At 43.4% G+C, this 23,228-nt stretch overlaps 1 protein-coding gene across 1 annotated transcript; it reads left to right on the top strand.

Moving 5' to 3' along the window:
- Positions 1-7,202: 7,202 nt before the first annotated feature.
- Positions 7,203-8,900, top strand: LOC308309093 (potassium voltage-gated channel subfamily A member 1; the record flags this gene model as incomplete). The annotated part of the gene is made up of 1 exon (XM_080754558.1): positions 7,203-8,900. The coding sequence occupies one exon, from the start codon at positions 7,203-7,205 to the stop codon at positions 8,898-8,900; it is 1,698 nt and encodes a 565-aa protein (XP_080610684.1).
- Between the last annotated feature and the right edge of the window lie 14,328 nt (positions 8,901-23,228).

The following is a 23,228-nucleotide window of genomic DNA, read 5'->3' as shown; positions in this document are numbered from 1 at the left end:
TTGGCCTAGTGGGAATGTGTGTGCAAAATCTCACACACATAGCAGGCTGCGTTTGAGACATTTTGTTCAAAAAGGAGCAATCCTGCAAACCTTGGAATTCAATGTTAGCCAATTAGATAGAATATGATATCTGACAAATCCGTCATGATTACATCACTGTAGAGATTACTGATTTGTGTGATTTTCAGATAAAATCTGAAGGAGTAATATCGAACAATGTGTTTTACATACTGTAAGTCGGCCTTCTGGTGGCGCTATAAATGGCAGATGTGAAAAATGCAGGGCACAGGTTTTTCCTTGTCCTCTGGGAAGTGTGCATACAAAGTTTTACATTAATCGGTGGTTATAGGTAAAAGCACAAATTGGCCTCTACACAACATGACATGCAAAAGACTGTAGACCTATATGCAACAGACATAAAAAAAACTAAGATACTATGCACCTGGACAGTTTGATGATGTACATAGTAAGCCTTGCTGAGCTATGAAGACCATATGAATCGGCCGGGCCATGAATCTCATAGGGCAGTGTTTCATGTAATGTACTTGACGCCTTCTTTCAAAATGATATAGCGCCCCCCTTTGGCCAATTGGGGTAAGATTGGTTTCAGTGATATTTGGACTAACCCTCTACAGTAGTTCATCATGAAAATTTTACTTTGCATGTATTTTTTAGAGGCAGAAGAATAATTTGCATAATACTTGCAATATTCATTGAATTATTAAAAAAGCATGTTTCAATTTTTTAAAAATCCGATCTGACAGATCTTTAGATATTGGTCCAAAGTTCATGTAAAAAAAGTTCTGTGCACGTGACGCGAAAGTTCCGGAATAAAAGCGGATTTAAGTGTTTTACAAACTGCTCAAAATGGAGGAAAATCTAAGGATGGAGCTTACTTAACAAAGACACGGATGGCTTCCGCTTGAGTCAAGGCACGCGTGTAACCAAGTTGCATGTCTTTAAATGAAACGAGGCATGACTTATGCCCCTTTAAAGTTTGAGTTTTCAAACGCTTCGTATAGCGCCCCCCTTTGGCCAATTGGAGTAAGATTGCTTTCAGTGATATTTGGACTAACCCTCTACATATTTGCCAAATGCCATGAACGTGTCACTTTGCAAGTATGATTTAGAGGCAGAAGAATAATTTGCATAAAACTGCAATATAGAGTGAATTATTAAAAAATAATGTTTCGCTTTAAAAGAAATCCGCCGAGACAGATCTGACAGTATTGGTCCAAAGTTAATGTAAAAAAAGTTTCGCGCACGTTAAGCGGAAATCCCAGGAGGAGATAGATTTTGACTGTTTTTCATATAATTCAAAATTGTGGGAGAGGTAAAGGTCAGAGGTCAAAAGTCAGAGTGTAAAAGTTGTTCGGCATGAGGAGACGCATAAGTGTATACGGGTTTCATGGCTGTACCTCAAACACAGCATGAGCTATATCTGTTCAAAGTTTGCACTTTCGAAGGCTTCCTACAGCGCCACCCTTTGGCCGATTGTTGCGAGCTTCGCGTTTTAGCCGTTTGGGATAGTCCTCTGCCATACTGCCGAGTTTCGTAAAAAGCGACTGCACGGTCTAGCCGCTAGAGAAAAAGTGGCGGAAGAATAATAATAGTTATGATGAAGTCCAATATCAATGAGTGGCCATTTGCCACTTCGTGGCCTTGGCCACTAATTACGGTTTGTCTGGGAGTGAGTTAACTACATTACAGGCGCTGAAACAGAAAAAAAGAATGTTCCTTAAGCTCCACCACTGCAAATAAAATACATTATATACTGTAGGGGCCTCTACAGCCATGCTGTTTGTGTTATCTGTACAGTTAAGAACATAGCGATTCCCCAATGAATTACAGCTGCTCTGTGATTTTGCACCATGAGAGATGAAAAGACAATAAAACAATAATAATAATAAAAAAGATTAGAACAGCAATAATCTGCCTCTTTGTGCTGCAGCACACGTTGTATTGCTTGTATCATAATGAAGCCTTTTTACAATGACACTGCAGATGGTAGAGCCATCCCAGCAGTTTGCCACAGTACACAGGAGTGCAATTACTCAGACTTCAGTCATCAGACCATAACATGTGCATGGGATTCACAAGCTGTATTGTGTGTGGACCCCCCACAAGTTGGCAAAACAATAAGATTTTAATGATAATATAAGATTAATATAAAAAAATATATAATATAAAAGAAAATGATTGTATATACTTCAAGAGTATATATCTGTAGCAGAGTGATTCTCAGCCTCAGCCTGATGGCTTCAAATGTCTAGTATCTCGGGACATCACAGACTGGCCTGGACACGGAACACCATAATGGGCATAAAAGAGAGCCAGACAGACAGAGATATGGGATCCCCATATAATGTATGGGCATGAAAGGGACACAGACAGACAGACAGACAGACAGACAGACAGACAGACAGACAGACAGACAGACAGACAGACAGACAGACAGACAGACGGATACAACGCGTATTGCACACAACTGGACGTCAGTGGTGACTATTCTGCCCAACGGGCACCGGTCTGGGTTCTCCAACATTACTTCTGAGACTCCTCAGGGACAATCAATCCCTCATATACTGTGCACTCATATACTGTGCACACCACCGGGCACAGGACTAGTATATATAATTGATTGAAGCAATTAGTTTAATTAACTGTTGCACCCCAAAAAACATGCTATATTATACAATGCAATACTGATGACGCCACTGGAACATACACTATTCCCTCCATTTAGTAACTAGCCTATATTTGTGGGGCTTACAGCACCCTGTAGACAATATGCCTTCCGGTGTGTTCCAAGATTTCTAGCGTAAGTCTGCGTTTAACGGACGTTACGTCATGCGGTGCGGGTCTGTTTACATTCCCCAGCGAAAAAACTAAAATAGATTGTAGCTCTTAACTCACTCTTAATAGGTGTAACATTGCTTGAATCAATGTTTTTGTTTGAATATTGTTTATTGCGAGCGCAACCGACGGAGCAGGAGACGTAGACCAGAGTTAATTTCGTGCAGGGAATACGTTTGCAGGAACACTGCACCGTGAAAAAAATACAGCTTCCGGTGAAATTCCTACGGCGGAAGTTGAACGCTTTCTGCCTTCTATTGTCACCAGGCTTTTCTCTTCGGAGATGAGTAAGCGCTAGGCTTACAGTGGCTTAGACAGCTAGGATTGCCCTGCTAGTGGGCAAAGATCTGGACGTGATGATGGGGTGGAATTACCTGTATCTCAGATATCCCGTGTCATCCCGTCTCACTTCTCCATCTTTCTCCTCCTCCCCTCCATTGTTCGACTGCCCTGTGAAGTGAACCAAAAACACAAACAGAGCGGATGAGTGGAACCGTGATGGATTAAGCATTACGTACAGCATTCAGCATGATGAACATTGAGTCTAACTGTCTAAGAGATCTTCACCGTCAACCACACTGCTGTCAAGTCAAGAGCGCGCTGCTCACAGCTCGACACATTCTTGGGAAATGTGACTTGCGTTTATTTGTCCTTTGCCTGTCTCTTGTAACCGCCCTGCCTGTCAGGAACTTTATGAAGGCGTTTGTGAAGCTAAAGTTTGAGGCAATATACTGCACAAACTGAAATGTTCCTAATGCAGCCACACTTGTATTGCTTCTTTGAGGAAGTCAATAATGACTAATGACTAAATAAATATGGACGTAGTGACCGTGACGTCAACCTTTTGGTTTAGGCCATCAGCATCTTGGCCTTTTGCAGCCATGCCGTATAAGGGGTGTTGACGTGCCGTAAAAAAAAAGGTTTGCATGAGATGAGCTTCCCTATGGTACAGTACCTGCCTGCTCAACAGTCACTGAAAATAAATTACTAGGCGTGACAGTCACTCTCCGTGTGAACAAGGCTCATAAGGGTGGCCATTCTGGCCAACCACCCCTTGATATAAGGAATCATCCCTTATTTGGAAACTTAAAGACGTGCCCCTTTTTAAACTGATAAGGGTCAAACTTTGTTCCTTCTTTCTGCGTGCGTGCGTGCATGCATGCGTGCTAAGGCACAGCCAGATGCATTATATTCAATCATTGTTCCAACAAGGCAAATAATTAATTGAATTTAAAATCGCTCTCCTGTAGTTCCCTGCATGTCTATTTATACCCCTCTTTTTCAGAGTGTTTGTCAGTCTGATTAACCTGTCAGTACCTGAGAAGCTGTTTGTTTTCTGTGTTGCTGACGCAGCCCTCCTCTTAGACTTTCGTACTTTTACTTATAAGTACATTTTGAATTACAGATTTTTACTTGTAAGGCTGCCCTCAGACCAAAATACCTATGAGAGTGGAATCCGCGTTCCGCCAATGCATTTCAATGAGAGTGAAGCGGTTTCATGCCAGCAGAGGATTTCTGCAAAAAACGCTCCCTTATCATTGAAATGCATTGGAGGAACGTGGATTCCACTCTCATAGGTATTTTGGTCTGAGGGCACCCTAAGGGAAATGCATTGGCGGAACGCGGATTCCACTCTCATAGGTACTTTGGTGTGTGCGCAGCCTAACAGAGTATTTATATATGGCAGTATTAATACTTTTACTTAAGTAAAAAATAGGGTACTTTTTCCACCACTGGCCTTATAGTACTAGCAAGGAAAGCAGGGAAATTTGCAGCTGCATCCCCCAGGCAATGGAACAGCCTGCCCCTCCACATTACATCTGCCCAGTCCATCCAAGTACTTAAAGGACCACTTCTCCCATTTCCAACCCGTCTTCATCATAATTAGTCCTAGAAAATGCATGGTGAAGTGGTACTTTAATCTCATCTTATTGTCTCCGCCAGGCCGAAAGGCAAGGCCGAGACTATGTTTTCGCCCCTGTCCGTCCATCCTTATTAGTGTCCGTCCATCCGTCCGCGTGTCCTTCCGTCTGTGGACAGCTAATCTCCGGCACCGTTTGCACGATGGCAGCACACTGCCTGGGTACCAGAGCAGAACCTCTGCCCCCTATTCTTCGCATGGGCCTATTGGAGTGCCACCAGGAGGCGGATTTGTGCAAACCACATTTCTGGACAGTACTCCTACAGATTTTGTCCAGAAATCACGCAAATCGATACACAGTATCTCTAAAGTCAGTAAACGAAACGGGTCTTTCAGATTTTTCATATTCCATCATGATTGGCTAAGATTGGCTTCCAAATGGGTTTACATTTTGTGTTTTGTGCACAAGTCTGCAGTATATGCCTATATGCTTTGCTCAGAGTAAAAAACGCACAAAAAAGAAAGCATTGACGATTTACCGTGTAGATTGAAGTCCCAAAGATGAAGTAATAAACAATAAAAATTATAACAGTAATAATAATATTAATAAATGAGTTTCATTAGTAGCCTGCTCTTTGAATTCCAGACCCATATACAGGGTACATTTGGACTGCTGGTGGTTCCCCGGACCAGACGCTGGCAACACATTGGCTCTAATTAGCCAACATGCCTCCCGGCCACCAAGGCTGTGCGTGCAGGTTAGCTACTGCAGCTAGCCAGCTGTGAGACCATGCACCCATGTGTTCCACTCTGGTGCCTTCATTCACTTCTCTAAGGAGGGAGGATCGGGTTCCTGGGGGAGTTCTATATTGAGATGATGTTAGGCTCCAGACTACATGGAATTCAACATGACACTGATTCCTCTTCTACAGAAACCCTATGTTTCATTGTTATAGGTTAGATAACATACAGTAAAAGGTGTGTGTGGGGGGCACTGCACTGGATCAATGGTTTTACTAGAATAAAGTAATAGTTAATATACTCTGAAAAGGGCTGTTTTGTATAAATAGCCAGGGGTGGAATAAGTACTCGCTTGCCTTACTTAAAGGAATAGTTCACCCCCAAAAGGAATATTTTCTATTGATTACTCACCCCATGCATGGACATTGGACACTTGATTTCATGGATATAATTTTAGTTTTTGTTGCATTCCTAAGACAATACTTTGATGACTGTCATCAAATTATTGTCTATGTGACCAAAAAAAAGAAGAAAAAAAAGAAGAAAAAATATTCCTTTTGGGGGTGAACTTATCCTTTAAGTAAAGGTATCAATGCTGTAATGTAAAAACACTCTGTTTCAAGTAGGCTAAAAGTCTAGCAATCAAAATGTATCTGAGTAAAAGTATACAGAAGCATTGGCATCAATATAGGCCTATATGTAAGTACCAAAAGTAAAAATAATCATTATGCAGAATGTCCTGTTTCACACACAAGTTATCATTGTCTAAAATTATTTAAAAAAAAAATGTTTTAAAAACAATCTGGAAAATAGTAGAACTACAAGTCATGATGCGACTCTTGGGCTTGTAGACCATCTAATTTCAAAAGTCCAAAGTTTAAATAAGCCTGAAGTGGTTAATGTATGTGTAAAGTAACTAAAGCTGTCAAATAATTATAATAAGTGGAGTAACGAGATGTAGTGGACTAGAAGTATTGGAAATACTCATTTTAATGACCTCAAAATTTTGTTTCTCAAACTTTCAAATGTCAAGGTCACCCCTTAACTCTGACAGTGTGCAAATGGAACCAAATGAACATATGTTTACATTGCCAAAGCAGAAGTGTACACAATACAATACAATTGGGACAAAATATGAACAAGTGAAAAGTAACAGTTGCATGCATAAGGTTACATGCAGGCAGGCAGGCAGGCAGGCAGGCTCTCTCTCTCTCTCTCTCTCTCTCTCTCTCTCTCTCTCTCTCTCTCTCTCTCTCTCTCTCTCTCTCTCTCTCTCTCTCTCTCTCTCTCTCTCTCTCTCTCTCTCTCTCACACACACACACACACACACACTCTCACTCTCCCCCCAGCTCTGTCGCCCCCGTCTCTCTTCCCTCGGAGTTGAGGATGACAGCTCGCCTGACATGCACATAGGCTACATTCAAAGCGCGGCGATGGGCTGAAAAGCACTTTAGACGTCAGGAATAATCATTATTTTTGCTCATCCGGGTCTTCTGTGTCTCTTTCGCCGTGGAATTATTGACTTAAACGGGACCAGAGCGCTTGTTGATGTGGCTCAAGCGTTTACAGCCACATCTATGCATTATCATAACGGCAGATTCGGGCGGCGCACTGGACTTTATCTACCTTTCTCCGACGCGCAGCGGTGTTAAATTTCTATCTCGATAAAAGCGAGAGGATATAGGTCGTTCAACTTCACGTGCGTTTTTAATCATTATTTAAATGATTTTTGAATGGCTTCGGAATGGAGATAGCCTTGGTGAGCTTTGAGAACGGCGCCGCTAAGGGGAGCGGTGGCAATGCAGAGGAGAGCTGCCGTAACGCACTGGATCACCCTCCGGCTCCGCCACATTTTGTACAAAGTGGGCTCGCAGAGGACTATGGCAAAGAGCTGAACACCCTCGGCGGTCCTCCGCACCACAGCGCGTGGAAATTCAACGACATGAACAGCACGTTCAGCTGCAGCGAGAACGCCATGGATGCGCTTTTACGCGCGGACCACAGTCCGCATCTGTTCGACGAGGACATGCTGGACATGGACATGGAGTCGGACAGCAACGAGCGGGTGCTCATCAACATAGCCGGGCTGAGGTACGAGACGCAGCTGGGGACCCTGAACCAGTTCCCGGACACTTTACTGGGCGACCCCGCGAAGAGGATCAAATACTTTGACCCGCTCCGGAACGAGTACTTCTTCGACCGCAACCGGCCAAGTTTCGACGGGATTCTATATTTCTACCAGTCCGGGGGGAAGATCCGGAGGCCCGTCAACGTGTCCATCGACGTGTTCGCGGACGAGATCCGGTTCTACCAGCTGGGAGAGGAGGCGATGGAGAGGTTCCGCGAGGACGAGGGCTTCATCAAGGAGGAGGAGAAGCCGCTGCCCCAGAACGAGTTCCAGAAGCAGGTCTGGCTCATATTCGAGTATCCGGAGAGCTCGATGCCGGCGAGGGGCATCGCCATCGTCTCCGTCATCGTCATCACTATATCCATCATCACGTTCTGCCTGGAGACGCTGCCGGAGTTCAGGGACGAGCGGGAGCTGCCGGTGGCCGTCCGCCCGGACAACGGCACCGCGCCGCGGCAGTCGCTCACCTTCTCCGACCCGTTCTTCATCATAGAGACCACCTGCGTGATATGGTTCACGTTCGAGCTCTTCGTGCGCTTCTTCGCGTGCCCCAGCAAGTCGGAGTTCTCCAAGACCGTCATGAACATCATAGACATCATGTCTATCATGCCTTACTTCATCACGGTGGGCACGGAGCTGGCGGAGCAGCAGGGCCAGGAGCACGGCAACGGACAGACCATGTCGCTGGCCATCCTCAGGGTCATCCGCCTGGTGCGGGTGTTCCGGATCTTTAAGCTCTCGCGGCACTCCAAGGGCCTCCAGATCCTGGGCCAGACGCTCAAGGCCAGCATGCGGGAGCTGGGTCTGCTCATCTTCTTCCTCTTCATCGGGGTCATCCTGTTCTCCAGCGCCGTGTTCTTCGCGGAGGCCGACGAGCCGGAGTCCCACTTCTCCAGCATCCCCGACGCCTTCTGGTGGGCCGTGGTCACCATGACCACGGTGGGCTACGGGGACATGAGGCCTGTGACAGTGGGGGGGAAGATAGTGGGCTCCCTGTGCGCCATCGCCGGGGTGCTGACCATCGCCCTGCCCGTGCCCGTCATCGTGTCCAACTTCAACTACTTCTACCACAGAGAGACGGACCAGGACCAGTCGTCTCTGAAGGACGATCAGCCCAACAGTGGCCAGGCCAGTCCCGAGTTGAAACGGAGAAACAGCAAGTCGTCGCTGGCCAAGTCGGAAGACGCGGAGAACAACGACGGAGGCGCGTCGGCGGAAAAGGCCAACATTAAAGCAAACAGCAGCGTGGACTTCAAGAAGTCTCTTTACGCGTTCTGTCTGAACGTGTCTGACACGAGAGAAACTGACCTGTAGCCCCGACTGTCTCATCTAGTTCATTAACATACAGTTTGTGGACCAATCTTTAAGTCCAAAGTGTCAGTCGTTGTACAATACCCCCTCCCCTATATGCATTAATGGGCTCTTAAGTATTTTTTTGCACAGTGGAAGGATCAACAGTTGCAATCCCGGGGAAGGAGAGAAAAAAAAGTTTTGAGAGCAACAGGGTTGATTTATAAAAAGCACATTATAATCCCCTCATCTGGTAAGCACACACACACACACACACACACACACACACACACACACACACACACACACACACACACACACACACACACACACACACACACACACACACACACACACACACACACACACACACACACACACACACACACACACACACCCTGCAAACATAAAAATGACAAGAGAAAGTAGGCTAAAGCCCGTTTTATACTTCTTAGGCCTATAGTGACATGCAATGCCTTGTGAGCTTGTAGTGGTGGAAAAGTACTCACATTTGATTTGTTGCTTAAGTAAAAGTATCAATACTATAAAGCAGGAATACTCTGTTACAAGTAAGTCTGGTATTCAGAATTTACTTGAGTAAAAGTATAAAAGTATTGGCATCAAAATGTACTTAAAGTACCAAAAGTAAAAGTAGCCAAAGCAGAAATCTTCCATTTCATGTTTTCAAAAAGATGTATAAAATGATTTGAAATTATCATTGGATGTATGTGGAGTAAAAGCAAAAGTATTTGGCAAATTGGCATTTGGAAATACTCAAGTAAAGTACAAATATCTCAAAATGGTAGTCATGGGCTACTTGAGTAAAAGTACTTAGTTACTTTCCACCACTGCCAAGTATAGACAGACAGACCCTTAATTACTGATATCTAGATCACTCACACAGCATCATCAACTTTAATGACAAAACACTAATCAAGGAACGACGGGACTAGAAATAATTACGCGGGCGCTTAGAGTCACGGCAGGGGATTATGTAGCGAGACTGCTGTCGAGTAGTAGTAGGCCTTACTACCCCCCCCCCCCCCCCCCCCCCCCCCCACACACACACACACACACACACACACACACACACACACACACACACACACACACACACACACACACACACACACACACACACACACACACACACACACACACACACACTCTATGAATAGCCTACTAGTGTACATAGGTCTGTATGTAGGCCTACAGCAGTGGTTCTCAAACTTTGACGCTGTCAAAGTTACAGACTTGTAAAGGGTCAATTTAGACCCCCACGAAGGAACCTAGAGAGTCCCTTAAAGGACCAGGTCACCTCTGGGACAACCCAGATCTTATTTTATTGTTGTGTGGGACACGATCAACACAATCCTTATTTTTTGTGTTCAATATATGTTTTTAGATATGTTAGTATTTCAGCATGCTACAACTGGTCATATGATGCATTTTGCATCATATGACCAGTTGTAGCATGCTGAAATCGGCTGAAATATTAAATATCTAAAAACACAGATTGAACACACAACAATAAAATAAGATCTGGTTGTCCCAGAGGTGACCTGGTCCTTTAAATCCACTTTGAGAGACACTGGCCCTACAGCATACCATTATATCCACAGTAAAACAAAAGAGAAATAGTCGACGCCAAATCGTTTTATTTTCTTAACATGTAGGCCAACCGCCATGTTAGTCGTATGTTTACTCTAAAAAAAAAAAAGAAGAAATGAAAAAAAGAAACGTTGCATTAAATGCGATCTGCGAGTATGTACATATTTCCCATATGGGCCTACTCACTGCTTATTATTTTTTGGATTACGGTATTCTCTTAAGATCGGAAGAGAAAACAAAACAGACACACTTTATTTTTCCAGACGGACTGCATATGGCTATAACTATTTCTACCGTCCGTTCTCTCCAGACAGACACCTGTTTCCTACAGTATATGCTTCACTCTCAGGTTCTGTAAGCGGGCTGTTTTCGTTCTTTTACAATGACAGTGGAGTTATCCATACTAACTGGCAGGTACTTCCACAGAAGCGATGGGGACTCGAGACGTTTGAACCAACGGCCTTTTTTTCCACCATTTAAAATACGGACGATTTGAGTGGTTTTCAAAAAAAGAAAAGAAACAAACGGACACGCACACAACATGGATGGAAGTAGTATGGGATAAGAACAAGAAACTACCATAAGGATAAGAACAAAAAAACACCGTAAGGACAGCACACAGTCCATCTGGAGATGACGAGGATGTCCAAGCTGAATACACAGAAACAAGGTAGGTACGATGCAGCAACGTATTGTATGTTTACCCTGACCCTAACCCTTCAAATCAATGCATTTAACCACTTAAATCGTAGTGCTTTATTCTAGGCCACCCCCCCCCCCCCCCCCCCTCCCCCCCTGTTTTCACTAAATATCTTCCAGAAAATAGCTGATCTACAAGCTTACAAAGCGTTCCAACGGGTTGTGAGCTTGTATGTCGGCTATATTCACTACATGTTCGCCCCAGAATACAGACGCTAGGGTTCATGTGGTTAAACTGGAACGGGGGAAAATGTTCACTGGGCGCCGTGCAGGCGAGGTGCTCTCCCCTCAGCACTACGTGTACAGGTGAGGAGCTGTCCTTTCAGCACCACAGAGGAATAGCTGTGTGTGTGCGAGCAGGTGAGGCGCTGTCCTTTCAGCACCACAGAGGAATAGCTGTGTGTGCGTGCAGGTGAGGCGCTGTCCTTTCAGCACCACACAGGAATTCAGAGCTCGCTCACCAGGGCAGACAAGCTCACAACGCATCACAAAGTGACGCATTGTGAGCTTGTAGATCTGCTATTTTTGGTGAAGAGAGTTGGCCCTAGATGGAAAGAAAAACTCGAGTACAGTGCAAATCAAGTCTGTTGTACTAAGCATACTGAAGTGATATTGATGTAGTGATGATATTGATGAATTCCGAATATCATCAAATTATTCTAAGGCGCCCCTGGACTGGCATCACGGCACCCTAGGGTGCCGTGATGCCAGCCCTAGGGCACCCACTTTGGGAAATCCTGGTCTAGAATAGATCCCATTGCCCTGAAGGATGTCCTCGCTGATTAGCTAGCCTTACGTGGTTGTCTAGCAACTACTGACTCGTGAAGACAACATTTCCCACACGTCTAACATTCTGTGGGTGTTGACCACGACACAAGGATAGTCTTTTGTCTGAAATCTTTGAGGGGGTAGCAATGACCTCAGATGTTTATCATTTAATGCAGTGGCTCTCAAAGTGGGCTCCGGGACCGCCAGGAGATCCTGAGGGGGTTCCGAGTGGTCCCCGGCAAAATTGTTAATATGGCATCAAAATCAGTTTAGCCACTTTAACCCTATACATCATACAAGCTCAAAACGCGCCGTGATGCCACGCGTTGTGAGCTTGTACATCTGCTATTTTCAAAAATGTAAAAACATTTTAACAACACATTTTGTACAGGGGCCCCTGGCCCAAAGTATTCTCAGACGGCGGTCCTCGGGCCAAGTGCATATTAATTTGTGGGCCCTTGACACGAAACAAAGTATGAGAATCACGATTCCATGAAACGCCAGCTTGCAATATTATATGCTATGCCTGTATTTAAAATCCAAAATCACATGTGTTACAGTTAATGAGCTGATGTGTCTGCTGTCTGTGGGTTGCTTGATGACAAACATGTCAATCCATCACGACTGTCCTTCTGGTGTGTAATGACTCCAGGCTGTTCAGTGGCAGAATGGTGTGGGAGGAAAGAAGAGGCTGAGCAGAACGCTATACTTTAGTTCAGGGGTTTTCAAAGTGGGTGACGGGGCACCCTGGGGTGCCGCGATGGCAGTCCAGGGGTGCCGCGAGATCATTTGATAATATTTGGAATTTATTTGGACACTTGAAAAAATATTTAGTATAATTTTAAACTTGAAGTACAAAGTTCTAACCAAAATGGCTATTATCTCAACGTTTTCCTCGCAACATAATCACTAAAATATCGTCACTGTCAGGCAGAAACCTCTGTCGCACAAAACTAGTGAAAACAGCCGATCTACAAGCACACAACGCCTCGCATCGCGAGGCGTTGTGTGCTTGTAGATCTTCTGTTTTCACTAGTTTAGTTAATTTTATAGATGATAAATACAAAACGAACAGTTTTGGACATACAAGGTTTCCACCCGACAACGACGATATGCTATAAGGTGCTTGGAGTGAAAATTATAATGTACTGTAGGGGTGCCTCGGATTAAAAAAAATATTCATGGGGTGCCCTGAGACAAAAAAGTTTGGGAACCCCTGCTTTAGTTCAGGGGCCTTTAAAGGGATGTTTTACTTTCAAAAAAACTTTTTGTCATTTTATCTAATCATTTTATCTAATCAGGCTTTTGGGAACACCCAGGACAGTTTTTGATTTTTTTCATTCAGTATTTAGATATTTGATATTCATTTCCCCCATTTTGCCCCCTTCCAGTTACCTTCCTATACAAACCCATTCTTCAAACTCCATTTTAACCATGATAGATTCAATGAAAACAACTGTCCTTTTTTCTGGTGACTCCTGACACCCTCCGAATACGTGACCACCAGGCCGTGTTTTTTCCGATAACCTTTTTCATTTATTTTTTATAATCTTTTATTGTATTTAATAATTTTCATTTCCCCCAAAAACTAATAGGAATCAATGAAAAATCTTATCGAAAAAACAGGGCCTGCTCACGTATTCGGAGGATGTTAGGAGTCACCAGAAAAAAGAACAGGTGTTTTAAATGAATCTATCATGGTTAAAATGGAGTTTATAGGGTTTGTATAGGAAAGTCTTGGAAGGGGGCAAAATGGGGGAAATGAATATCGAATATCTAAACACTGAATGAAGAAATAAAAAAAACTGTCCTGGGTGTTCCCAAATGCCTGATTAGACGATAAAATGACAAAAAGCTTTTTTGAAAGTGAAATATCCCTTTAACGTTTTCAGGCCAAGTACCCATTAGTTGAGAGAGAGATGAAGCAGGGACCCCCACAAATTTATCATAGATTGCATATAGTTTCATTCTTTGACTGCAAAATCATCAGTGTATTTTGAATTCATGTCAATTTGTGTTTTCAGATACGTATTTAAACACTCGTCAAGACATTTCACTCGTACTTAGTCCGCTCTTTTTCCCTGTCTACACCAAACGGCTTTGCCGACAATAGACGATCTACAAGCTCACAACGCCTCGCGCTGCGAGGCTTTGTGAGCTTGTAGATGGCTTTGTGAGCTTGTAGATCGTCTATTTTCGGCTGAAGTTCTCAGAATATGGAAACTAGTGTTCAAGTGGTTAATATAAAAAAGGAGAAAAAAGTGTCTATCACACAAAGATTTGGAGGACCCCCTGTATTAAATCCGAGGACTCCCTAGGGGTCCCGGACCCCCTGTCGAAGACCCCTGCTTTAGTTGCGGTGCGTGCTTGTTGTACAAATTAACTTCTGTTTTCAAGGTTCCTGCTGTGGTGGCAAGCAACACTTAGAAGGGACCTTGGCTAACAAAAGACTCTGCAGTAGCTGGAATAGTCCATGTACTCGCTGGAATTTGCAACAACAGACTTTGTAGACAGGCACTGTGGCAATGATCACCGTGATGAAAAAAAAAACACCAGTGTGAAGTGAGCGGTGCTCACATCACACTAGAAAGTACTGTTCCCGAAGTATACCTGTTTATATTATACTAGCCCTTACCCGTTCAAAGATTTGAGCTCTGAAATGATGTGCAGTGTGTGGGTTATGGGGTGTGCACTGTGCACACAGTATATGAGGGATGGAAAGTAACTTTAACTGGTGCTTCTTATGTAGAAGCATCAATGTAAGAAATACCCGTTTCGTTTAATGGCTACAGAGATACTGTGTACCGATCTGCATGATTTTTGGACAACATCTGTAACAGGGCCAGACCCCCCCCCCCCCCCCGCCTGCGTGCACAGTCTGCGCGCACACACACACACACACACACACACACACACACACACACACACACACACACACACACACACACACACACACACACACACACACACACACACACACACACACACACACACACACACACACACACACACACACACACACACACACACACACACACCTGGTTAAACATGTTGCCTCATGCTAGATGCAGAATAGATAAGCATCATGCTAGATGCAGAATACAGCATACGATTTGTGAAAGTGACAAACGGGCTTCACAGTTATGTTAGGTGTGTTCATATGCTAATGGTGATGCGATTTCAGATCACTTGCTCCAGCCACTGAGGAGAAACGCTGTGACAGACAGACAGACAGACAGACAGACAGACAGACAGACAGACAGACAGACAGACAGACAGACAGACAGACAGACAGACATTTGGAAAATTATATGTTTGATATTATGATGTCAGGTGAAGCTTGACCAATCCTCATCCATTATGTTGTCCAATCAGATATTTTGTAAAGTGCACATGCATGGGAATGAGTAAGCTAGTGGGTTGTCCAAGGTCCCTTTCGTCATGTGACAAGTCGGTCGACACATCAAGGTTCGAGGTTCAAGGTTGTGCTTTATTGTTACATCTTGTGCACAGGTACATAAGAGTAAAACTTGTTTTTGTTTCGGCTTCCTTCAGACAATGCAGCAGCACACAAGTATGATCTTGGTATCTTATATACACCAACAGCAGTTTTATTCATTACTTTGTGAACAACTGCACAGTATCTTTTATATACAGCATATTAGATAGGTAGTGAAAGAAAGGGACAGGAGAGGGAGGAAGTGTGAGGGATAGGGGGGTGTTAGCGTTTACTTTTGTTCTGGTTTAACTTCTATTTGTTTCTGTTGCCAGTGGCTCTGAGACTGCGTAGCTGTTTTCCATGCGGCAGCATCTGAAACAGTCTGTGGTCGGGATGGCTTGGATCCTTGGTGATTCCGTGAGCTTTGCAGACAAAGCGTTTGTGGTATAGGGCTTGGATGGGGAGGAGATCACATCCACTGATGCGTTCAGCTGTCCGGACAACTCTTTGCATTGCCTTGCGGTTGAGGTCGGTACGGTTGCCATACCAGGCATACCATACTAGGAATGGGATAAGCGATATTATCGTTTACCGTGATAAAAAAACTCTCACGATAATCATATCGCGGAGATTTAATTCATCGTGATATCGTCCTCCATCAATTCACCTTTTATTTGCCGAGCTGCATATGCGGTACCACTTAAACCCACTATAATTGGTAAAAGGTACTTATAATAAACGTTCTTCATAGTCTTTTTTTCACTCTCTATCAAATGTCTTTGCCCAAAAATAGCTGATCTACAAGCTCACAACGCATCGTGTTGCGGACTTGTAGATCTGCAATTTTTTGGCAAATGTTCCGCCCCCAGGATAATGGATAACGATGATATGATGATAAGGATAATTTTGATTATCGCGATAATATCGTAAATCGCGATTTATTTTGTCACAATAATCGTGATATGAAATTTTCATATCGTCCCATCCCTATACCATAGATGCTCTCTGTGGTGCCTCTATAGAAAGCTCTTAGGACTTTTTGGGGAACAATGCCAGCTTTCTTCAGTTTGCCTGAGAAAGTGGAGGCGTTGTTGTGCTTTCTTCACCACCCGCTCTGTCTGCACAGACCAGGTGAGGTCCTCAGGGACGTGCACCGGCACAGGAATTTCAACTCTTCTCACAAAGCCATATATTATCGGCCTTGCGGCGAAACACAAACATGAGTTTGAATGTGCCTCTCGCACACAAAGGCTGGAGGAGTGAAGTTTGTATTCAGGGAAGGCTCCACATTATGCAAAATGGCAATTGTGTTTTCTCACAGGAGACGTTTGTCCTTGTTCTCGTCTGATTGAGTTGCCTTAGCAGCGTACTAGACGGTAGGACGCTAGTAAGACCATCGATTGTCTGGCTGAAGCGCTCTCTCTTAGAGCAGGGGTCTTCAACGGGGCGAGGGATGCCTAGGGGGTCCTCAGAGTTACTACAGGGGGGTCGCCAAATCTTTGTTTGATTGGAACTTTTTTAAATGTCTTGCAGGTTTTGTAACAAGACAAAAAAGCGACACGCCTCGAAAGCGCAAGGCGTTCTTCTGGATAATGTTCTCTCAGAACATTATCCAGAAGAACGCCTTTGCGCTTCCGAGGCGCGATCTTGTAGATCGTCTATTTTCAGTATAAGAGCAGACCAAGTACAGAGCCAATGGTCAAAGTATTGAGGGTTTAAGTTGTTAAGTGTCTGAAAATACACATTAGTATGAATAAAACGTTCTAATTAATTGAATATATTAATAGATCATGTACAAGCAAAAAGAAAAAAATAATACACAACACTGATGATAGTGCTGTCCAACTGTCAGTCAGTCTATGAAGTTATCTATGAAATCTATGAAAATGTTTAATCTGCAACTCAATTTATTCAATATGTAGTGGGGGGTGCCTGCTTCATCTCTCTCTCTCAGCTAGGGGTTTGTTAGCCTGTTGAAGACCCCTGTAGTCGGGGGATATCTTAAAAAGTCCTGGAATAAATTCCTTACCAAAACATTTCTTCACCAATGTGTTTGTAAAGGTGTCTAGTAACACATCTCACAAAGACTGAAATTCATTTTCCCTAGGATAAAGATTAAAGTTGGTGTCCCATTAAATTAACTATACAGGATAAAACACACCACAATAAATATGCTTTATGTAGCATGTGAGGGGTCAAACTAGGGGTCTTTCATGATTCTGAATCCATTGCAAGCATTTATTTTGCACGAAAAACATTCCTTGGGCTAAAAAAGCCCCAACAAAAATATGGTTTAGTGATGAGTCATCACTTTTTAAAATTTTGGGGGAGCCGCCTTTACCCCAAGGAATGTTTTTGGGGCAAAACAAATGGTTGCAATGGATTCAGAATCATGAAAAAAACCCTAGTTTGTCCCCTCACACGCTACTTAAATCATATTTATTTTGGTGTGTTTTATCCTGTATAGTTAATTTAATGGGATCCCAAATTTCAGCAGCTGTCACAGATTCTCCTAGGGAAACTGAATTTCAGTCTTTGTGAGATGTGTTACTAGACACCTTTACAAACACATTGGTGAAGGATCTTTTTGGTAAGGAATTTATTCCAGGATATGACACTATTTCTGAAGATATCCCCCGACTACTGCTCTAGAGAAATGCCTCTTATTTGGTCCCTGTCAGAAAGAGGGAGTGCCTTGCTTTCAACTCAAGGACCTTTGGGGGTTCCCGGACCCCACTTTGAGAATCAGTGCTCCAACTGAATGTTTGAATTGTAATTGTTTTTCTAGATTGATATTCCTATGCATTTGTTATATTGTTGTTAATGTACTGACATATTATCTTGCTTATTATAGTGATTTGTATTACCTGCTTATTGTAAGTCGCTTGGATTAAAAGTGTCTGCTAAATGCCTAAACTAAACTGCAATTATTTGTGGTAGTGATAGCAGTTAGTAGAGTGGTAGAGATAGTTGTCGATGGGGCAAGCAGTGTTTTAAGTAGTTTTCACAGAAGTTTTATGACTAGGCCTACTTCTACTCGTGTTGGTAGTACTGTACAGTGGTTCTCAACCTGTAGGTCGGGTCCCCACATGATTTTGGGGGGTTTCCTGATTAAAACTGCTCAAACCAAATTAAGACATTTACAAATATAAGAAAATGCCTCGCAATGAAAATTGTCATTTCTGGGGGTCCCTGGGACAAAACCTTTTCAGATGGATCATGGGAGGTCTGTGGCCAAATACATAATACTAATTTTGGGGTCCTTGACACGACAAAGTTTGAGAACTACTGATTTGGAGGGCATTTGTAGACTCAGTCTCAGGTCTCAATGGGTCATGGCGACGACCCCGTCGGTATAGCGGTGTGTGTGAGATCTTACGGTCACAGTATAAAGGAGACGCCTCGCAAAGGGTATAGACTTGTTAAAAAGGTCAATGGAAAAGCAAGTCTATAGGTTTGGAGAGCACAGGAATTTAGAGATTTCTCCATGCAGACAGAGGCCCATTGACGGGTATTGTCTTTCAGTTGCCCAGTCCAGTTGCCCGCCCTTATACAGGGGACAGGTGCTGTGAGCCTGGGGGCAACAGGTGGTCCGTGCCTGCCTTTGAAAAAAGCCTCTTTGGGGCCTGCACACGTCCACAAGTGCGTGAACGTGGAATTAAGCCGGAGGCATCCTTGCATAGCAGACGTCAGGGGTGTCGAACCAAATTCTGGGCCCTGGGTACAAGGATTCACTGCGGGCCCCCCATGAATGTTCTTCATAGGGGGTGTGGGGTTTAACCCATTTAGACTGGGAACGCATTATTACGCATTATTTTGTGCTTTAACTATTGAAAAATAGCAGATATACAAGCTCAGAGCGGCACTGAGTGCCACGCTGCGTGCTTGTAGATCTGATTTTTCAAAAACCGTTTCCATGTCAGTGGCGCTCAAACTTTTTCATGTGAAGGACCCCCAAAATGATGGCCACGGACCCCCATCTGAAAATATTTAGTTCCAGGGACCCCCCCAGAAGCAAAATTAGAGATACAAATGTTCACTTAAAAAAATACATATATTCAAAATGGTAAATGGTAAATGGTGCATTTATATAGCGCTTTTATCCAAAGCGCTTTACAGAGATTGTGCATTACATTCACCCATTCACGCACACATTCATACACCGGTGGCGGAGGAAACCATGCAAGGCACCAACCAGCTCACCGGGAGCAATGTGGGGTTCAGAGTCTTGCCCAAGGACCCTTCGACATTAACTCAGGGGGAGCCCAGATTCGAACTGGGAACCCTTCGGGAACCCTTCGTGCTCTAATAACGGTTTCTCTACCCCTGAGCTATGCCGCCCCACAAAGATTTGCACACAGTTTTCAAAAATAGCAGATCTACAAGCTCGCAGCGTGGCACTCGGTGCGGCGCTGTGAGCTTGTAGATCTGCTATTTTTCAATGGATAAAGCATTAAATAATTCTAAACTACTTTTTGTTTCAACCAAAAATATATCACTTATAGCCCCCTTAGCACTTGGTTGGTTAGTTATTGAGAGGCTGTGCGAGAGATCATCCTGACATGGCACAAAGGCGTTGGGGGCTGGCTTTGATGTTCGCCCTCCTTGAGTTTCAAAGAGCCATCTGGAATTAGGCTGGTGACGTACCGTGGGCAGGAATGACTAATATTCAACATAATCCCCCCCCCCCCCAATCACTTTTCAGAAGCTCACTGATTAAAGGAATGTGGCAAAGGCGGCGGCGGGTCACGTTTTTTTGGGCTGTGATGAGAATGCTGCAGTAGCACTGCACTAGCTGTACAGTAGTGTGGATTTCGTCAACTAAGACTATGATGAAAAACTTTCGTTGACTACCTTTTTTCAATGATGGAAACTAAATAAACAAAAAACTAAAACTAAGCTATGATGACTAAAACTAGTATGTTAACAAATAAAAGCCAGACTTAAGGCCCATTCCTACTGGGCCAGATAACAGATAAAAAAAATCTCTTTCTCCAGATATTTTTCCATTCAAAGTGGATGGTAGATACAGATAAAAACAAAATATCTACCACAGATATTTGCCACAGATACTTTTATCTGTGGCAAATATTTTTTTCATCTGTATCTACCATCCACTTTGAATGGAACAATATCTGGGGAAAGAGATTTTTTTATCTGTTATCTGGCCCAGTGGGAATGGGCCTTAAAACGTCAGGGAGGGACTAGTGCAGGAGAAGAGATCCAGTAGACCTAAAAGACAAGGGGCGTGCTGGCCTACTGGTCCAGGCGCATACCACTTAGGCATTGCCACATAGGCGTGGATGCCTGGCGGCGGCGCCGGTATCTTCATGTTGCTGGCTTCCATTGAAAAAGAATAGTAGCCTGTGTCCTTATGGTATCTGGCAGTATGGAAACACATGTACACAGCTGTCTGCCCTGAATACTACAACCATGGATTGGCTTGTAGATCTGCTACTTTTGCACTAAATTATAAACCTTTCTGTCGTGTGATCAAGTAGGGCATTCATTTACGAAAAACATACAAAACACAAAAAGTTAAAAAGTTAAAATTTTGTATTTTGGTATCAATTATGGCTTGAGTGGTTAAAAGAGTAAATTAATTTAACATTGGCATTAGAGTGATTACAACAAACACAAGTTTTTGTGTATACATACATATATATATATATATATATATATATATATAAACACATCCTTTTGTATATATATAAACACATCTTTTTGTGTTTCTTTTGTCAATTAACGCCCTACTTCATTTTTTTTTTTTTATTATTTGAATCCCAAAAAGTAGCCTAACTGTTTTGGACATAATGAGGTTTCCGCCTGACAAGAGACTATATATTTTGAGTATAGTGTAGAGAGACAGGAAACAGGGAGAGAGTAAGGGGAAATGAAATGCAGCAAATGCCGGGACATGCCTGCCAACCGTGGACGCTGGCAGGCATTAGAGCCTAACTCAACTCAATAGCCTTAATTCTGGTATTCTTTCTAAACTGGCCTGTGTGATCCGGTTTAGGAAAAAGAAAAACAATAAATCGTGTTCCGTTGGTGGGTTCCGGTTGGTATTGCATTGTTTTTGTTCCCCACATAACGTGTATCAATTAGTTTAGTATCGCTAGTCGCGCCACGAGTTAGAATAAAAGATGGGACTTCTACCACTTTTTGTGGTCACATGTTCAGATACTGGATTCTGATTGGCTTAAAACAGTGGTAAATCAGTCAACAACCTTGAGTTGGCTCATGGACCCCGCCCACTGAAACAATTAATGATTGTAACTAAATAACCTTGCAAGTTACAACTGTGTTTTCTTTCATTTATATGGTAGAAGTGGTAGAAAAGCAATTTACCATTCGAGGGTCGTGGGTTCATTCATTCAACCTTTATTTAATTTCTCAAAAAGATCAATTGAGGGAGATCCTCATTTACAATGATGCCGAAATTACAAACAGAATTAATACAGAAAGAAAAACAGGGTTTTTCTTTCTGTATAAATAAATAAATGGTTGTGCACTGGTTGTTTCGCCTCGTGCCACAACCCTGAAACAGTGGTAAATCAGCCAACAACCCACTCCCTCTCATGGTAAATGGCTCGATACGATTATACCAAACTAAATACATTTTAAACTAGAACACTCTGTCGAGGTGCCAACTTGCACCATGAGGTGCACTCACCACTGGCATCACCAGGAATGCTGTTCCCTCATTGGCTGTTAACGATGACGTTGCCATAAACGCTGGTCCCTGATTGGGCTATGGGCTTAAACAAAGAAGGACCACCGACGTACATAGGCAGCCGAACGCGGTACTTGGGCGCTCTGCTGGCGCAGGTAACGTAATGTAATTTCCGCTCCGACCGGATCAGAAACCCGAAAATGGTATTGATCCCATGCAGGCAAATTAGAGCCCATGTTGTCTGTGCCCAGGGGTGTCGCACCAGATCCTGGGTACAAGGATTCACTGTGAGGCACCTGTGCTTTAACTATTGAAAAATAGCAGATATACAAGCTTACAGCGAGCTTGTAGATTTGCTATTTTTGAAAAATCGTGAAAAACCTATGTTTCCACAGTATGTCAGTGGTGCTCAAACCTTTTCATGTGAAGGACCCCCACAATGATATGTATTTGGCCATCGACCCCCATCTCAAAATATTTAGTTCCAGGGACCCCCCAGAAGCAAAATAAAAATGTTGGCTTAAAAAATACATATATTCAAAGATTTGCACACATTTTCATGACTTTTTCAAAAATAGCAGATCTACAAGCTCGCAGCGCGGCACTCGGTGCCACGCTGTAGCCTATATCTGCTATTTTTCAATAGCTAAATAGCTATAAAATAATTAAGGCCCCTCCACCTTGGGCCCCGGTAACTCAGTCCCCCCCCCCCTTGTGACGCCCCTGTCTGTGCCCTAAGCGCACGGCTATCAGGTGCCCCCTAAATCCTCCAATGTTATACTGTGTGTAAAGCAGGTGTACAATTAGTGTGATGTGTGCTGCCTCCATGTCCTGTGGTATCGCGTTACGTAGTGGAGAGCTGCCAACACAGTGACACACCCACGGACTGAGTCTCCAGGGACCAGAGAGGTCTATACTTTTTATTTTGACTCAAGTAGCAACGCCACAATGTAGAAATACTCTGTTATGAGTAAAAAGTCCAGCATTCAAAAACTTGCACGATCATACAGGGATGTGAGCTTGTAGATCGGCTATTTTCTAATACACCTTAAAATGAACCTCCAAATTGTACTTAAAGCTCTATTATGTCATTTTCTTTAGTGAATGAAATGTTGTGTTGTCCAAAGTATGGTAGAGTAAGTTATTAAATACAATATAA

The sequence above is a fragment of the Nannobrachium achirus genome (assembly GCF_963921795.1).
Source record: "Nannobrachium achirus genome assembly, chromosome: 23".
Classification (NCBI taxonomy): Eukaryota; Metazoa; Chordata; class Actinopteri; order Myctophiformes; family Myctophidae; genus Nannobrachium; species Nannobrachium achirus.
Note: the sequence above shows the minus strand (reverse complement) of the source record. Positions and strands in the feature narration are given on the sequence as shown.